Consider the following 18,216-nt stretch of genomic DNA (forward strand, 5'->3'; position numbering starts at 1 on the left):
GGAGTCGCTCAGTGTTTGGGATCAAGGGCTGTTAATGCTGCATAGGTGTGAATCATACTGGTCTTTCTTCCTGAAGAAATCTTTCAGGCCATTTGCCTGGAGGTTTAGATTAAGAGAGGCTTTGTTTTGAATGTGTAAATAATCGATTGCTGAAATTGGTCAGATTTTCTCCTGACTGGTTGTTCCTAAATTCTTAGGATACATCCTAGTAAATTACACTTTGTGAATTGTCAGATGTGTAATTGTTGCATTTTGGATGTATCTAACTTCATTTTTTTTTTTAATATTTCCGTTTAAGGTATCTGTTTGCAGGTCAGAAAATGAGAATATGTAATTGTGTAATGCTCTGAAATGTAAAAAAACAAACTGTAAATAAAATTGACTAAATCTCAGTTATTTGTGTGTGTTTCTCAAAAAGCTTTGAAACAAATCCAGGATGTCAGAGTACTTTATCTGTATGCCGGATTTAGAGGACACCCTTAAAAAAGTAAATTGTCCTTTTTCATGCATTCTTAAAGATAACTGCTTGATGTAAATGCTATTGGTATACTTCAGTCTTAATTTGGAGCTTAAGCAATTATCTGTCCCGTTTGTTTCAGAACCAGCTCTGTAGAGGGCTTTCTGTAAAGTTTATCAGATTTCTCCCTTAATTGGCTTTGATCTGTTTGGACAGAGACTGGATAAGGTCACTTGTACAGTGGGGAAGCGTTTTCAGTTTTCCATCTATGCAGCCCAGTCAGACCCACTCTCTGCTGCCACCTCAGCTTTGCTTGCATGTTTTTTGCTCAGTGTTGGGGCACTTTCATGCAATTGACTTGACTATTTTTTTTCCTTTGAGTTTTGGTCCTTATCTGACCATGTGAATTCCTGTCTCGCCTCCACCCCACTCCTGCCTCAGCCTTGCAGAGCCTTCTGAAGAGTCTTCCACCGTTCATCCCAAAGCAATATTCATCCTGGATTTTCCAGAATTGCCCAATGTAGGCAGTCATGACAGATGTAAAAAACTTAAGCTGAAATCAGATTTTAACCAGACATGAAAATGGGGGTAAGGATTTAATCATCAAACCCTTAAAATATTTTTAATTTAATTTCATGTGTTCATGATACCATCTGGTCTTCCCAAAACATTCAGGTTTTTTTTACCTTTTTAAATTATTCTGTTGTGCCCACAGAACTATTGAAACTCTAAACACATGGCTGTTCAAATTTTCCTCAAGGTGACAGTCATTAGGTGTCAATTAAGCTTCCAAATCTACCAGTTTTACCTTGGCATTCTAACAGTTCCCAAAAAACTCCACTGGTCAATGCTTTTTGAATGTGATAAACACACAATAAATTTCATAATGTTAAAAAAAAAAAGAAAAAAATCTGTTTCACTTTTATCTATTCTCTCCTGCAAACAGAAACAGTTTATTTAAGTAAAGAAGCCATATTTTGTTTTTAAAGCAAACTGCTTTTTAGATTGAGAGCCCATAAAAGGTGGGTCAGATGTATACACCAGTTCCTTGAGGTTTAAAAGTTCAAGTGAACTGGTTTTAATTTAGTTGTTCTGAACCAAGTAGTGACAAAATCAATATTTGCATTGGTTTTTTTTATTAGAAGTCCTGGAAGCTTTGTACTCTTAATTTATATAAAATTAGAGCAGCACTAGGCAAAGTTTGCTCAGGTGTTCACTGGGGGAGCAATACGTATGAGAGGGCTTTCTTTAGATTATGTTCAAAAGAACTGTTTATGAAAGGTATTTAAAGAGTCAGTAGTCAATCAGTTTTAAGTAGTTTTATAGTGTAAATTCTGTGTTGCTTCAGACTTAACAGGTCTCAAAATAAATAGATTTGTTGAAATAAATTATTTTATTTACAACTCCATGTTACGTTAGGTTGAGAATACCCTCTTCATACTCGTCCATGATTTTCCTCTCACTCCAAGTTAGCAAATGCTCTGGAGGTAACAGAGTTTGCAGTGGGTGAAGTGTTGGGTTTAAGGCAAAGCCTGGTTGCAGTTTGTGTCCGTGGCTCTGGCAGTGTGAGATGAGCCTTAAAGGCTTAGACAAAGTGTGGTGCTGGTTAACTGCAAACTGCAAAAACCCCCACTTTTGTGTGCCTGTGTGCTCCCAGCACTGCCGACAGGGTGTGGAATGCTGGTGCTGGAGCTGGGACACAGCTCCAAGTTGGAGTGACTCTTTAAATGACTTACAGTGACTTACGTGAACTCCCTCCAGGAGCTGCCTGTGCCCAGTCTGTGTGAGGAAGCTGAGCAAAGGGTGCAAACAACCTCAAGCTGTGCCAGGGAAGCTTCACGTTGGACATCAGCAAGAAAAGGTGGAAAAGGTGGTCAGGCATTTTAAGGGGCTGCCCAGGATGGTGGTGGAGTCCCAGTCCCTGGAGATGTTCAAGGAACAACTGGACATGGCACTCCATGCTCTGGGCTGGGTGACAAGGACGGGATCGGGCACAGGTTGGACTCTGATTCTGGAGGTCTTTCCCAACCCAACTGATGCTGTGACTCTGCCTGGAGAAGGCAAACAGCAGTAGAAAGGGTGACTGTTACTTTTCTATCAGCTTAATAGAATAAATTGCACATGATGCCTTTTTGGCTTAATGAAGTTCCCCAGTGGAGCTGTTGAATATGTATGGCTTTTCAGTTCAGGGGGAAAGTGTGACAGGGGGTGATGAGTTTCTGGTACAAGCGTTCTGCTCCTCTGAAGATCTTCAGCTTCAGTTAAAATGCTTTGGGAGAGAGTAGTTACTCTGAAACTTAGACAGATTTCCTTTCCCAGGAGTGTTTGAAGGTGTGAGAGCTTCAGGAGTGAAGCTGGAAGCAATGGGAGATGCTTGTATATCTCTGGAGTCATGGAGGAACTTGAACAAATATTTGTTATTTTTCTAATTAGAGTTGTAATTTTATGTCAACACTTCAGTGAGATAATCATCTCTGATGATGTTTAGTTTGAAACCTACAGAGCCACCCGCTCCCTGCCCAGGAGTGGGATTTAATGGGGGTGATTCAATTCTGTGCAAGGCTGAAAAGACTTTTTTTTCCCAGAATATGTTGTAAATATTTTTTTTCCAAGTAGTTTCTAACTGTGATTAGGATTAAGAATAGCCCAAGTGAGGAAGGGATAAGGGCTGCTTTCTGCACTGCTAGCCTCAGGCTTGGTTCTGGTTAACTCTCTTAAATCCTGAAACTGATTCCCATTTGCATCCTCCAAGTTGTCAGAGTAGAACAGGAACATGAATTTTGGAAAGTAAATCTCAGTAGCTGCTTCTCAGCATTATCATCTGTCCTTATGCCTGTTCTGTGAAGTACAGTAAAAAAATAGAGCTGCCTCCTTGGCTGAGGAATTCTGGCAAGGAGGAGACTGATAATCAGGGAAAGGCTATTTCAGTCCATCTTTTTCTTTATAGTTGTATTCCAGTAAATGCCTACAGGAAATTCAGTCAGTGCAGTGGGACCACTCCACTAGATACAGACTGAGCTGGAAGGTAAGTGGAATGAGCTCATGCTTAGAGGGATGGCAGTGTGTTGTGTCACAATCCATTCAGTAAAATGACTGACTATTTAAAAAGGAAAGTTTAGTATAACTAACAAAGCTTCTGATGTGGTCAGGGATCGTCCATATTTAACATCAGGACAGGAAAAGGTCTGTAACACTGGAAACTTCTGTAGCTACAAGTTACCTAAAGATCCATTCGATTCAGAATAGTGAGATGGAGATGTAATATCCGCCCTCATTTTATTCCTAATCCCTAATGGAGAAAGAACCTCTGTTATGATCCGTGTCCTTAACAATTATGACAGCAGGTTCCTACTAAACAATTAAACCCTGCGAGATGCTGTTCTCTCTGACAAGTTTATATTTAGTTTAAATAGATCCCTCCCACAGTGTCACCCTGTCAGTGCATTCATACTGTGGCTGTTTGGATAAATAAGATCCCCCTGTAAGGTGTTTTTTTCCTGCTCATCCTCCCAGGATTTCCAGACACTTGTTCTGCTCTGAACTCAGCTGTTTCTGACCTCAGTGGCAAGGATTGTTCATGGTGATGTAGGTGGGTTTTGCCAAACAGCAGCAGTTCCTCCCCAAGTCAGAAATACCTCTTAATTATTGGGGTTTAATTGTTAGATCCTGATACCAGGTTATAGTTTCCTATGATACACATTTCAGTCTTCTGTATTACCTGGGATATGGGTACCAATCCAGACTTTTAATTCAAATTAATTTATGATTTTTTTTCTTAAATGTAACTGTGACAAAACTGCCCTTGTGTGAACACGAGGCAAAAAGCAGTTCCCCAGCATGACTATAGTGACAGGGAGTTGGTGCCTTGCTTATTATTGTACTTTTCTCTGCACAGTTTTGTTGTTGCTTCCAGATGGGGCAGTTTGGGATAACTCCCTGGAGCAACAGGAGCAACCTTAGTGCCAAGTACTGATTGCTGAAGGGAACTCGGATCCAGGGCTCTTTGTTTTCCCCAGAAAACAGCAATTGGTGCTCTTGGTGTAAGGTAGGAATAGCAGGGGCTGGAAAATGGATGTTGTTGATAGGTCAGGGCTTTTGTACTTCAGGAGACCTGAGCACATCTGAGAGGGAGGCCACTCTGATGGTCGTGTGTGCAGAATAACCTGCCCAGGGCTGGGAACTGTGACTGCTGTGCCGATGGGATGTGTCATCTTTGATCTCTTCCTGCCATGGCCCGAGGGGATAATGTTAACAACAGTCTGCAGGTAGGAGCTGGCTCAGGAACAAATGAGGATCCCCTGGAGCGAGTTTAAATTCAGGCTTTGCTCGTTCAGTACGTGAAGACAAACAGATCCTTGGGATTTATTTGGGCTACATATTTGACAAGTTGTTTCCCAAATCAGGACTAGGCATATTTTGAACAACTGTAAGTCAGTTTCTATACCAGTGATTTCATTCCTTAGTCGAGAGGAGGAAGAAGGGACTATGGGAACGGAGGATATTCCAGGTCTGTAAATACCTGTGGGATTGGTGCAGAGGGAAACACAGTCCTGTTGAATTGCAGCTAGAACAGGAAATATTACTGGCAATAAGACAGGGAGTTAAAATTAAGCACTAAAATATTTATTGCATTTGTTATAGTGAAACTCTGGGTGCTCTTTTTGTTATTCCATGGTTTTTAAAAACAGTGAATCAGCCCAGGCTCTGTCAGGAACAGGCCAAATGCAGGGAGTGGGAGAGAACAGGTGATCTGTCTGCCCCTGTCATTTTGTTATTAGCAGTCCTGGTTTTGGAAAAACAGAATCTGTGTAGAAATACACCTCTAATGAAGAGTGTGCCCTGTCCTGGTTACAGTCCTGCAGGAGTCACACTTGGTGTAATATAAGTTGGAGTCTGAGCTGCCCCATGGAGGGAACCTGCACTGCACCTCCTGCCAGGGGCCTCAGTGCAAAGTCCTACTTGGATGATGGAATTTATATAACAGAGCAACTTTAAATTAGGTTGTTTTTTAAAAAAAAACAGATCTAGGTCAGTTTTCATGTTTGTTTACTGATGGTTTTGATGTCAGATATGCAACATGAATAGGAAATATCCCTACACATGCCAGGCATGTGCTATGAGTCCATGATTTGTAAGGCCAAATTGTGCTCATGAGGTAGTTACCAGCACTAAGGAATTCTGTAGTAGAAGCACAGCACAATTCAGGTGACAGAATTGTCCTTGCCTTCTTTTAACAGGTGCAAAAAGGGAAAGAGGGGACTGGCTTTGTCAGTAGAGCGAGCAGATGCAATTCTGAGCAAATATTTACATAAATGCTAATTTTGCATCATTTCTTATTTAGCAAAGTGTATGATGTTTGTTTGGCTTTAGGAAACACTGGTCTTTAATTGTGCCTCAGCAGTGGTTCAGGATTTTAAAATGCCAGTTTTGGTAATTGATAGCTCTAGTGAAAAGGAACTAAATCATGCAAACTGGATTTCTCAAAGAGTTTTGGTTTAGTTAGAAGTTTAGTTAATGCAAAAAAAATCCCCAAACCTTTTTCCTTGAGATTTTTCAAGTGTTCAGGGATTTAGGGGTAATCTCTTCTGGTAAATTTAAATGAAAAAACTTTGGCCACATTTTAGAAATTCTTGATGCTGTGTTATATATTTATATTTTGGGGAATTAGGCACGTACGCAGAAGAATGTGTTGCTGTTCTTGGTGGTCCTCGTAGCTGAGGCCCTGCTGTTGAAGGTTGTCTGGGGCTGTAAAAGAATGCAACAGTTCTGGTTGCTTTTAGTAGCTCATTATCTGAAAGGGAATCTTGGTTTAACTCCTCTCCACTGGTTACAAATGGAATCTGCAGCAGTGAAATCACAGTTGGTGTTCTGTTCCATGGGTTTGATGCAGACACAACATTAGTCCCGTAGGAAGTTGCATAGATGTTACTGCAACTATTTAAATTTGGGATCATGGCTTTGAGCTTTGTTTTCCTCATAGGATTTGTTGAGATGTGCTGCTATTTTTGCTTTCCTTGTCTTTCTGGGCTGCCCTTTCTCCCTCTTCTGGGCTGCCTCTTGTCCTTATGCTTTTCCTTTGGAGAGAAAAGCAAAATAGTTTCAAAGGCAGGACTTCTCTTTGGACAGCAGTGAATACACAGGACTGAGACAAATTTTCACATTAACTATCAGAATCCCTGTTCCAGTGGTGGCTCCCAGTGAAGTGGCCATGAAATGAGTTCAGTGGTACATCAGCAGGGAAAGGTGTAAGTCCTGTCAGTGCTTGTCCTGACACACGTATTCTCACCTTTGTTCCTGGGGATTGTTCTTGTGATGACTCCATGGGGAAGGGTCTGGAGAGTCAGCCCTGTGAGGAGAGGCTGAGAAGCTGAGGGGCTCAGACTGGATATAAGGGGGCTCAGGGGGGTTGTTCTCTCTCTACAGCTCCCTGAGAGGAGAGGGGAGCCAGGCAGGGGTCGGGCTCTGCTCCCAGGGAACAAGGGACAGGACAAAAGGACATGGCCCAGGCTGTACCAGGGGACCTTCAGGTTGGACATCAGGAAGAAGTTCCTCATGGAAAGGGTTGTCAGGCATTGGCAGGGACTGCCCAGGGAGGTGGAGTCCCCATCCCTGGAGGTGTTCAAGGAATGACTGGATGTGGCACTCAGTGCTCTGATCTGGGTGACAAGGCGGGGATCGGGCACAGGTTGGACTGGACAATCCTGGAGGTTTTTTCCAGCCTTAATGATTCTGCGATTGTGCCTCCAGCAGTTGGATGAAACTGCTTCAAAGCAGAGTCCAGGCTGCTGTGAGCTCCCTGTCCATCACAGCAAAGCTGTCACTGCCCTACAAACCCCGGATTACACGGTGGAGTGAACCACCCCACGGACTGATTGATAACACAGACAATGAGCTGCACTCAGGAGGGGCAGGGAATTCGGTGACACACATACTGAGCTGACACAGACAGCTTTGCAAGTGCAGCAGCACAGTCTGTGAGCACCCAGGGACACTCCAGCTGTTGTGGGAACTCTGCTCTTTGTCCCTGTTGGTCTCTGGGTTGCCAGTCCCATGTGGTTCCCCCCAGGGAAATCTGCAGGATAAGAAACATCCCTCCACAATACCAGAACAAGACACGTGACTGCTCATGGGCAGCTTGGTTTTCAGTCACTGTATCTGAGGAATGTAATCTTCACAGAATCCCACAGTCTCCCAAAGGCTGGGAGGGACCTTAAAGCCCATCACATTCCACGGGCAGGGACACCTTCCACTATCCCAGGTTGCTCCAAGCCCTGTCCAACCTGGCCTTGAACAGCTTCTCTGGGCAACCTGTGCCAGGGCCTCACCACCCTCACTGCAGGAAGTGATGGCTGACTGGTGGTGACAGTACATAACACTTGGACTGTTCCCATCGGGTTTGTCATAATTTATCCCAGTTCTGTGGATTAAATGGGAAAACATAAGCAGTCATGGAACAGAAACACACACCAGCAGGCTTATACTTCAGTGCTCCCACACACACTTGGGTCTTGCAGGGCACTGCAGGGTCAGGTTTAGCCTTGTGCTGTGAACTACATATCGATGTATGGATTTGGTGAATTAATCTCCCTCCCTCCTGAGCTGCCTGTAAGTGTCTTTACAATTGGAATTCTCTCTGGATGCTGAAACGGGGTGAGATTGAACACAGACTGGTACAGTCGCTCCTCCTCAAACTCCAGCCAGCGGAGGAGTTTGTTCACTCGTGTATGTCTGGTGATGGTGTAAATCTATTTTTTTGTCTTCTGCACACAATGCACAAAGCAGGTGAACCAGTAACTTTTCTGGCCACCTCAGATTTGCTTTACCTACTTCTGCAATATGTACTGGAAGACATTTAACCATTTTCCCTTTCTCTCCCTTTTTCAGCTCAGAGACACTAATCTGCTGTTTTTATGGAACCTCACTACACTGCCACGAAGAGCACCAGCTCATCAGGACTGAAAGAAATCTGAGACTGAGTTGTCCTATTTTTCCTCAGAAATCTTCACCAAGTAGTAAACATTTTTTGAAGGGGAAAGGGGGTAAAGATGTTAAAGCTCCCCATCACACCCTGTTAGGGCACCTGTACCTAATGTACATTTTCCTTAAAGTTTAAAAAGATGTTAGGAAATATTTTATAAAACTTTTTTGCAATAATTGACACATGAAACTATTAAAGACTATATGACACTTACATGCAAGGAACCACTTGAATTCTTAGTTTGAAGACTCAGTGCAGATAACTGGGTTTTTTGTAATGTGACAGTCACATTTGTATGTTTTGAGAGGTGCCAGTGACAGAGCCAATTGCCTGGGAAGTTGACTGTAATTTTTCAACTTTTTTCTTTTAATTCTTGACTTTAGCATTGCAATTTTCCATTCTCTGAGGCTTAGTTAGTATTTAGTGCAGGTGTTAGCAGAGCTGTGATCTGTGATCAAAGCATGTCCAAACCCAGTTGTATTGTGAAATATGAACAGTCCTGCTATTTGAGACCAACATTTCCCATAGAGCTGATGGAAAGGACAGTGACCACAAACTCCATGGATCTCTGTTTTATGGGAAAGCGCCTTCTGTGTGAATATGGTTGCATTTTAGTTATGCTGTTGTAACACGTAGGGAATTGAGGATTGTGGAATAACATTGAGAAGGGCTAGAAGGCAGAGAGCAGCTTATAATCCTATTAACAAGATGGGAATAATGGTTGGAGAGTGATTAAATGGGATGGCATTTCTATTTCAGATCATGGGTTATTGTTTCCTTTTGACATAAATATTTTTCAGATAGGTAACTAGTAGAGAGCAAAGGTTTTGTTAGTCTTTCTGATGGTGGTTGTTCCGAGTTGCGTTGACTTCGTTGAAAAGCTGTAAATCAAAAAAAGAAACCCAGTGGGGTTTATCCATTTTTTCCCCCTCCCTCAAAGGTCTTGGGTAAATCTTGGGTAAGACTTACTTCAATGGGGTGTGGGAATGCTGGACACGCTGCTGAAATCTGGAGTTATTAAATAATAATTTATTTGTCACTAATCATTTCCATTGTGTGCACACTGTCTTGGCAGAATCATTTCTTTAAAATTCTGAGGAGGGGATTTGTGGTTTAACCTGGGAAAATATATATTTGTTTTGAAGAAATGAAAATGTGCACATAATCTACTAAAAGTCAAATTTGTGTTTCTGTAGAGATGAAAAGACTTGAAGTCAAGTCTTTTCCTCTTTACTAATATCCTGATTCAGTTGGAGAAAATAAAGTGTCTTTGTCTGGATTGTTTAAAACCAGAGAGACCTTTTTGAGATGCCTCTGGGTCAGCACAAAGACAGGTTCTTTGTGTCTGGAGCCTGAATTAATCACATGGTATTTGAAGTTAGGACAACTCTATCATTGGCAACAGGTTTATACTTGTTAAACAATCGGAGAGGGGGAAGTGAGAGGCTGGCACAGGCACCCAAGCCCTGGGCAGACCCAGTGAGGATCCACACAGTGTGTGTCAGCTCCTGCCTCAAGCTGGTTCAGTTTCTTCTTTTCAGAGGTAAACTCTACATCTACAAATCCAGATATTGGATACTCACTACCTGCTCTGTAAAAACTGGTTGTATAATGCTGTACAGTAGGTTCAAATTGTACAATTTTTACATCATTTCGTCATAAACTATAAATTTGGTTTTTCATTTGAAATGAGTATTTCTCCTACAGTGCTTTTCCTTTTCACTAATTGAAGAGGATCAGGAATCTGTTCCTGTTCAAGGCCTGAGATTTGACTACAGCTGAAAAATTAGGACTTGTGACATGAGGAAAGGGGAGATTTGTTGCCAGGTATGTGCCAGCCTTTCACCTCCAGGGACCCAACCCCAATTGGATTGACAATGACTGGGGGCCTTGGCCTAATCAAGTCCATTTTCCCAACCCCCCAAAAACCAAACAGAAGAGAAGCCACCAAACATGGCACAAACCAGTTTCTGCTCAGGAAAAAGGCCCAGGACTGTCCCAGCAGGGTTATTGCACATTGGATGGAGAAGTGATTGATGTAAGTGGAAGCCAGTAGTGCCTGTCTGTGTGACACCTGATCTCACCAGGGCTCTCGTTTCCTCCCCTCCGGGAGCTCTTGTGCACAGCAGCTGAGATAGAAGAAATTCATTTGAGAGAGATGCAGGTCTGCATTGGAGAATATGGGTATATAGAAATAGCATCAAACAGACAAGGTAGCTGATGTGTTTGTGTTGGTTTTCACAGCAAGAATCGCAGCCATTGCTTTGAAAACAGATTTTCATTTGGAAGTGAAATTGTCAGGGATATTCTAATGATAGAGAGTTACAGTAATGTATTGCTTTTCACTTTTTTGCTTTAGTTGCTTAATATTTAAGCTTTGCTCCATGCTACCTTCTTGTCTGTATATTGAATGGTCACTATGCCTCTTTCATTTTGTAGACTTGAATGAGGAAAATATGATTCACCGTTTAAGGTTTGCTGAGAAGTAAATGATAAAGAATGTTGTGTAACATTTATTCAAATAAAGCCTTGATTTTTTTTCAGTGCTCTTTTGAAGGGAAATAATGTTTTAATGTCTTAACTTTCTTGCTTTATTAGTCTTTGACCCCAAAGCCTTTGATTTATGTTATAAGTGGTTTTTGTGGATTAAACTATGATTAAACTGAGGTTGCTGGTCCCTGCTGGAAGTGCATCATGTGGACAGGTCTCCTTTGGTGCAGTGGCTAAAAGATCCCAAGCCATGCTCAGCCAGTTGGAGCAAGAAAAGATGATTTTATGTGGTAAAGACAGATCCAGAGAAGCCCGGCTACCTCTGTCCTGTGGTTGTGGCTGAGATGCAGCCCCAGGTCACAGTCCCAGTGGAGGAGGAGGGGGAAGGGGTTCCTGCTGCGGCACACGTGGTCCTTCATCTGGTTTACAGATTACTCTGTTTCAGACAAGTCTGGCCTTCTCAGGTAAGTGTAACAGAGTATTTCTCCATCCAGGGAGGCATTGCCTCGCCCTGGTCTGTGTTTCCTTGCTATGCTGCCCTGGAGCAGGGGGTGCTGAAGCAGGTGGTTCCTGTTCCAGAGCTCCATCTGGGCACTTGGCCAAGGAGGGCCATGCCAGCAAGTTATTTCTTCAAAATGTGATGTTGGGTTGATGGTCGGAATTTGATGACTTAAAGGTCTTTTCCAATCTTAATGATTCCATGATTCTATGAAATAGCAGACTGTAGAATTCCACTCTCCCATTAAACAGAAGGCAGCATTTATACATGTTTTTTCCACTTGCATTTTTGTTACTGTAAAGGAAGACAACCTAATTTGAGTTGAGTTCCTGGCCTAAACAAAAAATGTGCTGCTCGAGTAAACTTGGTTTCTAGGACATTCTTATTTCAAGGAAGCAATTTCTTTGTGGCCCTCCAGGAGCTGTGGTGACCAAGAGGCACTGACCCTGCTGGGAGGTTTTTTGTTGCAGTGACTTGTTGCTAGTGAGAAATTTTCCCCCCAAATCAAATTAACTCCTGGAGTGAAGTGCTGGTGTAGATGGACACTCGCCTGGAGGGACTTGGCTCAGCCCGGGGATCTGGGATGCTCTTGGAAGCAGCTGGTGCCTCCTGTAACTGTGGCAACACCCACATCTGGCTGTAGTAGGAGCAGAGCTCCAGCATATGTTTGTCTTTTCTTTCACACGGTCTTTTCTTATTTCGTCGGGTTTACAGAAACTCCCATCCCCTTTCTCTCGTTATTCATTCATTCTTGCAGCAGTTCCCCTTGAATTGGTGATCCTCATTAGGAGGGGAGATCCTGCTGCAATGTAATTGCTCGCTAATGGCTTTTCCTTTGTGACACGGTGTTGGCAGCAGCGCTTGGAGCTGCTGCCTTTGCTGGGCAGCCCGTGAGAGGCTGGGCAGGCTCTGCAATTACTCTGTGCATTAATCTGCACTCCAGTGGTTCGGTGGCAAAAGGATGAAGGTGCCCCAGCCCTCAGTGGCAAAGCCAAGCCTGCACAATGCCCGTAATGGGGTTTGCTGCTGCCCTGGAGCATCAAAAGGGTGACACTTAATGAGGGCAAAAGTGGCTGGGGCTGCTCTGGCACGGGAGGTTTGGAGAGATTCCCAGCTGAAGTGTGAGGGATCAGCACAGAGTTAGATCTTGCAGGGAGAGGCCAACAGGCCTGTTAGTGAAGGAAGTCGTGGATCAGTGACAGAGGTGTGAGCTCAGGCACTGTCACACTCATTCTGTGTGCGGCTGCCGGGCCCAAGGCCTCGGCTGTGGTTCAGGGAATCACAGGAGGGACTCTCTCACTCTCCCATCCCTTTCCCTCTGTGCTCCCTGGGATCATCTCACTGCTCAAGTGTCCTCCAGGGCTGCCGAGAGCTGCATGCGGCAGCCCTTCTGCTTTGGGACTTCATGGAAAGCTGGGAATGCCCCTGGCTGTGAGCTGTGTTTGAGTATTGTGAGGAGCATCCCTGGTGCTCAGAGACCCCGAGGGTTCTGGGAAAAGCTCATCCCTCTGCTCCAAGTGAAGCAGTGCCAGTGCCAAGCACATGGAGGGGCTGGGGCAGAGACCAGCCCCATGCACGTGGCCTTGGCATCAACCACCACTCACTGCCATTGTTTCTCTTGCTCACATGTGCTCGCTCAAGTCACTGCAGTGGATTTGTTGTTCTCTCTGTTGGTGCTGGGAGGGACTGTGTTGGCCACACATTCCACAGTGAGTGCAGGATGGTCGTAGGGAAAGGATCATGTTTGCTGTTTCACACCGTGGGTTTTATTCACATTCCATACCTGGTTTTTATGGTTCTGCTCCAGCTTTTCTTCTGAGGTTTTTGTTCTTCCTCCCTTGCTGGTTTGGAGCACAAGCTGTGGGTGCTCCACTGGACAGCCCTGCAGATGTGTTTAGCTTGTGCTGAATTTGGGGTAAATATTCCAAGCCCAGGAGGGGTAGTTCTAATTTTGAATTCCAGATTTTCAGCTGAGCTTAGGGAATGGAATTTCCAAGTGTGGTTGTCTTAGTCATTAAATATTTAAAGTGAGGCTGCGTCTCCTGGAGGGCTCAGCCAAGCACTGAAGGCGCTGAAGGGGCTCCAGAGTGTCCAGGGGTGATACTGGACCACGTCAAGGATGAGATCCCAGAAATACTATTACTGCTCAGGCTGATGTGGATAGTCCTTCTGTGATTCACTCACTTTGCTCTGTTTGCCTTTAAAGAGACAACACGGGATGAGCTGTGAGACCAGAACTGGGGTGGCCAGACTCACACCCCTCTGCATTAACACTGCAAAATCGAATCAGGAGCCATCAGGTGCATCTTGGCTTAGAAAACTTACTGCTGGCTGCAGGTTCCATGGCCTCAGCTGCTTTCCAGCTTGGAGCAGGGACACAAACATACACTGGGGCACAGTGAGAACTGCCACTTCCAGGGTGGTCAGGGCTGGAGCCTTAGGCAGTAAATCTGTGAGCTTCCAGCCTCCTCCTTCCAAAAGTTCTCAAATACTGCAATTCTTCCTTCCTCAGGCAGAGAAATGCCCTCAATGGAGCGTCACAGCCAAAGGAGCTCATGGAAATATGACAAATGCAATTAGGTGAGCTGAGCTCCCAGCCCCCCTGCCTCTCCAGGGACCTGCTGCATTGTTGGGCACTCGCCAGCAGCACTCAGGAATACATTTAGGAAGCTATTCCAGCAGCCACCGCCCAGACTAGATAACAACATTTCCCCCCTCTTCCTGACATCCCCCTTCCTGACCTCCCCCTTCCCTGATGTGTGTGCAGGGAGGGTGTTGCTCAGGAGCACTGACCACACTCGGGGCTCTGTCAGGGACAGGCTCAGTTCACACACCAGAGCCAGAAACAGAAAAACCCTGTGGCCTGTGTGTGCTTATCCCAGAGGAACAGGCATAGCTCATGCCTGGATCCTGCCAGTCTCCTGTGCTGTGGCTGGGGGGCCCCACTCGTGCTCCCAGGGACCGGCATTCAGTCACTGCCTGGAGCTGATGGATGCCTGGCAGGCAGTCCTGGGAGCCAGGAACAGAGCTCTGTTCCCACCCAGGCTGGAATGGCAAATCTGTTTCTGCTTTGTCCACTTAGGGAATACTGGATTTGTAAATGGTCTTCTCCAGAACCAGTGGGTGAGAAAATCACAGTTCTGGGGACTCCAGGCTGGAGCTGGAGCTGCAGATGGTTTCTGCCTGGGGGATTCCCACTGAACATGCAGAATCAGGAAAGAAGTGATTTATTTTAGTTTTCAGTTGATTTAGGACATTTAGTCTTTGTCAGGGTGGGCAGTGATGACTCTGCCTTAATGCCACAACTCCCAGTGCCTGGGCAGCCCAGGGCCCCCCAACAGCAGCGACTCCCCAGCAGCCACAGCCTTGCACAGGTGTGAAAGAATGAAGGTGGTGAACAAGAAAATGCTGGGATTCTTCCAAACAGGGAAAGCTTGTGAATGAACGTGTTAATGCTGCACATTAAATGTGCCCCAACGAATCTTTACCCACTCTAAAGAGAGGAGGCACTTGGATGTAATTGGTTCTTGGCTGCAGCAGAGCTTGGCTGGTGCAGTAATCCCGTGGGAATATCACAGCTAATTAAAGCCTAGGAACTGGTGGCCAGCAGCTTCTCCTTTCTCCCCGGCTGTGTCTGTGCTAATCAGAGGTAGGGAGATCTGCTGGAAGTTTTGTGCTGAAATGTGCTAATCAGGGGGGAAGGATTCGGCTTCAAAGCTTAGTGCTCTGTTAAGTCCTAAACATCCCAACGAGATGAGCTGAGAGGGATTTTGGATCCCGCTGGGCGGGAGGGAATCAGCTGTGTCAATCCCAGGCCTCTTCCCAAGTCCTGGACTCTGGGCTCCTGCTGCCTCCCTTGGGGCTGGTGTTCTGGGAGACAGAGCCTAAGATGCAAACTAGGGAGTGGCCTTTCTCTTCTAATCCTTCGAGAGATGCTGAATCCCCCAAATCTTTGGTGAGATTGTGGGAACTGCAGGTGTTCAGCTCCTCTGAGGGCAGGTCTTGGATTCAAAGTCCAGAATTAGCTGTCCAAGGCCAGGCTGGACAGGGCTTGGACAGACCTGGTCTAGTAGAAGGTGTCCCTGCCCATGGCAGGAGATGGGACTGGATGGTCTCAATGTCCCTTCCAACCCAAACCATTCTGGGATTCTCTGAGGTCTAAACGTGCATAAAGCAGAAGGGAGGCAAATCCCAGTGTCAGTTCTGATGTCAAAAATGGAAGGTCTGAGCCACAAGTGTTACAGAAATCCTGGAGAAGGTTCTTTGTAGGGAGACTCTTAACCTAGCCCTGTATCTTCAGCTCCAGGACAAGACCAACAGGTCTCTTTAGTCACACATTCAGGGGGAACAGCCCAGGTATAAAAAGGTTGTGTATTTGGCAGGCAAAGGAAAAAGGAACAAAGGCGGGAGCTGAGCACGGACAACTCTGAGTGGAAAAGAGGCTCACGCTGGTTACAGTGAGGATGAGTAACTGTTGGAACAAATGAACAAGGGACTTGTTGGTTTAAGAGCCCTTATATTTAAAAGATTGTGTTTCATAAAATGTTTTTTTTCCTATTAGAGGTTGTAAGTCTAACATGTGTGACTCACAACTCCCTGGCACCGCACTGGAGTTCTGGCCAGTGGCACCAGGAGGAAGTACCAGTTATCTTACTGGAGGCAGCAGTGAGGACTAGTTTAGACATAGAAAAAAAAGCCTTAAAAGGCAAAATATATGCACTTGTTCGGGATTTGGACAAGGCAAAGGGATTTTCAGGCAATTAACTGGATTTTTACCTAGAGGAGAACTTGCTGTGGTGGCAGATAACACATGCCAGAGGTTTCTGGTCCAGCTGGAGAGGGGCACTGAGCAGGGATGACCTGTAGGTTCCAGTCCTCAGTAACCATGTGCGCAATTCCCTGTGACTCTTTCACACAATCCAGTTAAACTACAAACACAAGTGTGGAAGCAAATCAGCTGCAATCCTGCTTTGTTTGCTCTTCCCTTCATTGGAAAACTGCAGGGACATATCAGGCAGGGAAGGTGTGCTGATTTGAGGATGTGTTTGCACAGCAGGTAAGAATTTCAAAAGTTTTGTTATGCTTTTATTTTCCAGAAGTTACCCAGCATCCAGCCAAGAAGGGATATTTGCAGCCCTCCAGTCCTTTAAAGAGATGAAGCAGGAACAGGACGGAATGAACAGAATCTGTCACTGAACTTGTTTGTAAGAGAAGCAGGAGGTTGCCAAAAGCCAACTTGTAACTTTGCACAGCAACCACACAGGGGTGAGTAACAGCTGCACACAGTGGGTAAAGATAGAAATTCACTGGTCATAGCAATGAGATACAGAAAATTTGGAGCATGCAGAGTAGTTCCCAAGTGGTTCCATTTTTGTTTGTTCCAAAGGTGTGCACAGATGTTGCAGGGGGGTGAAGCCCAGGGCCCAGACTTGCCCTGCTCAGTCAGTGATGCAGGACTGGGGCTGGTACCTGACAAAGCTCAGGTGGCCCCTCTGCCACCCTCCAGGGACAGACTGAGCTGCCTCCAGGGCCAGCTGCTTTCCCACTCTGGAGGAAGCAGGAACTGACCCCCCTGCCCAGCTCTGCTGCACCAGGAGCTTGAGAGAAGTTCATTCACACATCCCTGAGTGCCTCAGTCTGGGCATAAGTCAGGCTTAGGAGTTTCAGCCCAGCCCAGCCCTACCCAGGGCTCCACTGCAGCAGCTTGGAAACCTTTGATCTGTAGCGGTCCAGGTTTTAGGGAAGATTATTAACATTTATACTAATGCCAAGCATCTAAACCTTCCCTGAAGCTGAAGAGCTCAACTGAGGCAGCAGAGGGGTTCCCCAGCTGATCAGCTCCCCTGACCCTGCACAGGCCTGGCCAGCTCAGCCTCTGCCTGGCAATCCCCTTTCCAGCAGCTCTGAGGGGCAAAATCTTGCTTGAAAACCTCCCATGCACACACCGAACCATTTGCCCCAAATTCAGCAATGCAGGAAATTCAGCCTTGCACAGAAACTTTACTCCACTAAGTCTCAGTCTCACAGCACAGGGAAATCCCAGAGGCCTGTGGTTGTTATTTACTTAAGTGACATTTTAATTATGCAGAAGATGTTGGAGCTGCACAGGCCCCGCTGCCAATTAGGGCTTCTCTCCTCTTCCGACAGTGACATTTTAATTCACGCAGACTTAATACTCACTGCAGACTTGAGAGGGTTCATAAACAGGTAGTAAACTAAACATGCAGCAGGACAGTTAAAAAATTGAAAAAAACCCTCCAGAGCTGCAGAAACAAAAGTGACAATAAAGCACCAAACCCACCACAGCTGGAAAGGCTTTTCCTTTCAGGCTTGTTAGTGAAAGGATTTCAAACACACAGAGAGACTTCCTGGAATGAATTCAAGATGACACCCAATAGCCAAGACAGCCACTGCTAATTATTTAATTAAATCATGTATTGAAACCTGCATGGAGACAACTGAAGAATCTGCCTCCAATGTAAACACTTCAGCACTGATGAAACCAAGGAAGCAGGAATTACAAAAGGCACCTTCTCCAAAATCTGAACAAACCATCTCAGCAGAACCTATTTATAAATCACAGACTGGTTTGGGCTGGGAGGGACCTCAAAGGGATCTCATTCTATAAATATTTGAAACTCTTCAAGGTCCAGGATACTGTGAAGACCTTTTTCAATCAACTCATGTTTGCCACTGGGGAGATCTGCAACATAAATGAATCTCACACAAGCAAATTTAATTTTATGGTACCATTACAAAGTGTGTAAAGAGGCACAAAATTCATTGTTGCCT

At 45.1% G+C, this 18,216-nt stretch overlaps 1 protein-coding gene across 3 annotated transcripts in view; it reads left to right on the top strand.

The window, feature by feature from the left end:
• The window catches only part of PWWP2A (PWWP domain containing 2A), a 30,422-nt gene extending 13,745 nt beyond the window's left edge, over positions 1-16,677 (top strand). For 2 of the 3 annotated variants that reach the window (XM_071570320.1, XM_071570323.1), the window contains exon 3: positions 8,342-11,102. In XM_071570320.1, the coding sequence (XP_071426421.1) occupies positions 8,342-8,355 (14 nt within the window). In that variant the 3' untranslated portion in view covers positions 8,356-11,102. Of the gene's footprint in view, positions 1-8,341; positions 11,103-16,520 lie in introns of those variants that run through there. The other variant, XM_071570322.1, reaches the window with a different exon arrangement.
• Positions 16,678-18,216: the final 1,539 nt, after the last annotated feature.

This window comes from Pithys albifrons, chromosome 15 (assembly GCF_047495875.1).
Source record: "Pithys albifrons albifrons isolate INPA30051 chromosome 15, PitAlb_v1, whole genome shotgun sequence".
Lineage (NCBI taxonomy): Eukaryota > Metazoa > Chordata > Aves > Passeriformes > Thamnophilidae > Pithys > Pithys albifrons.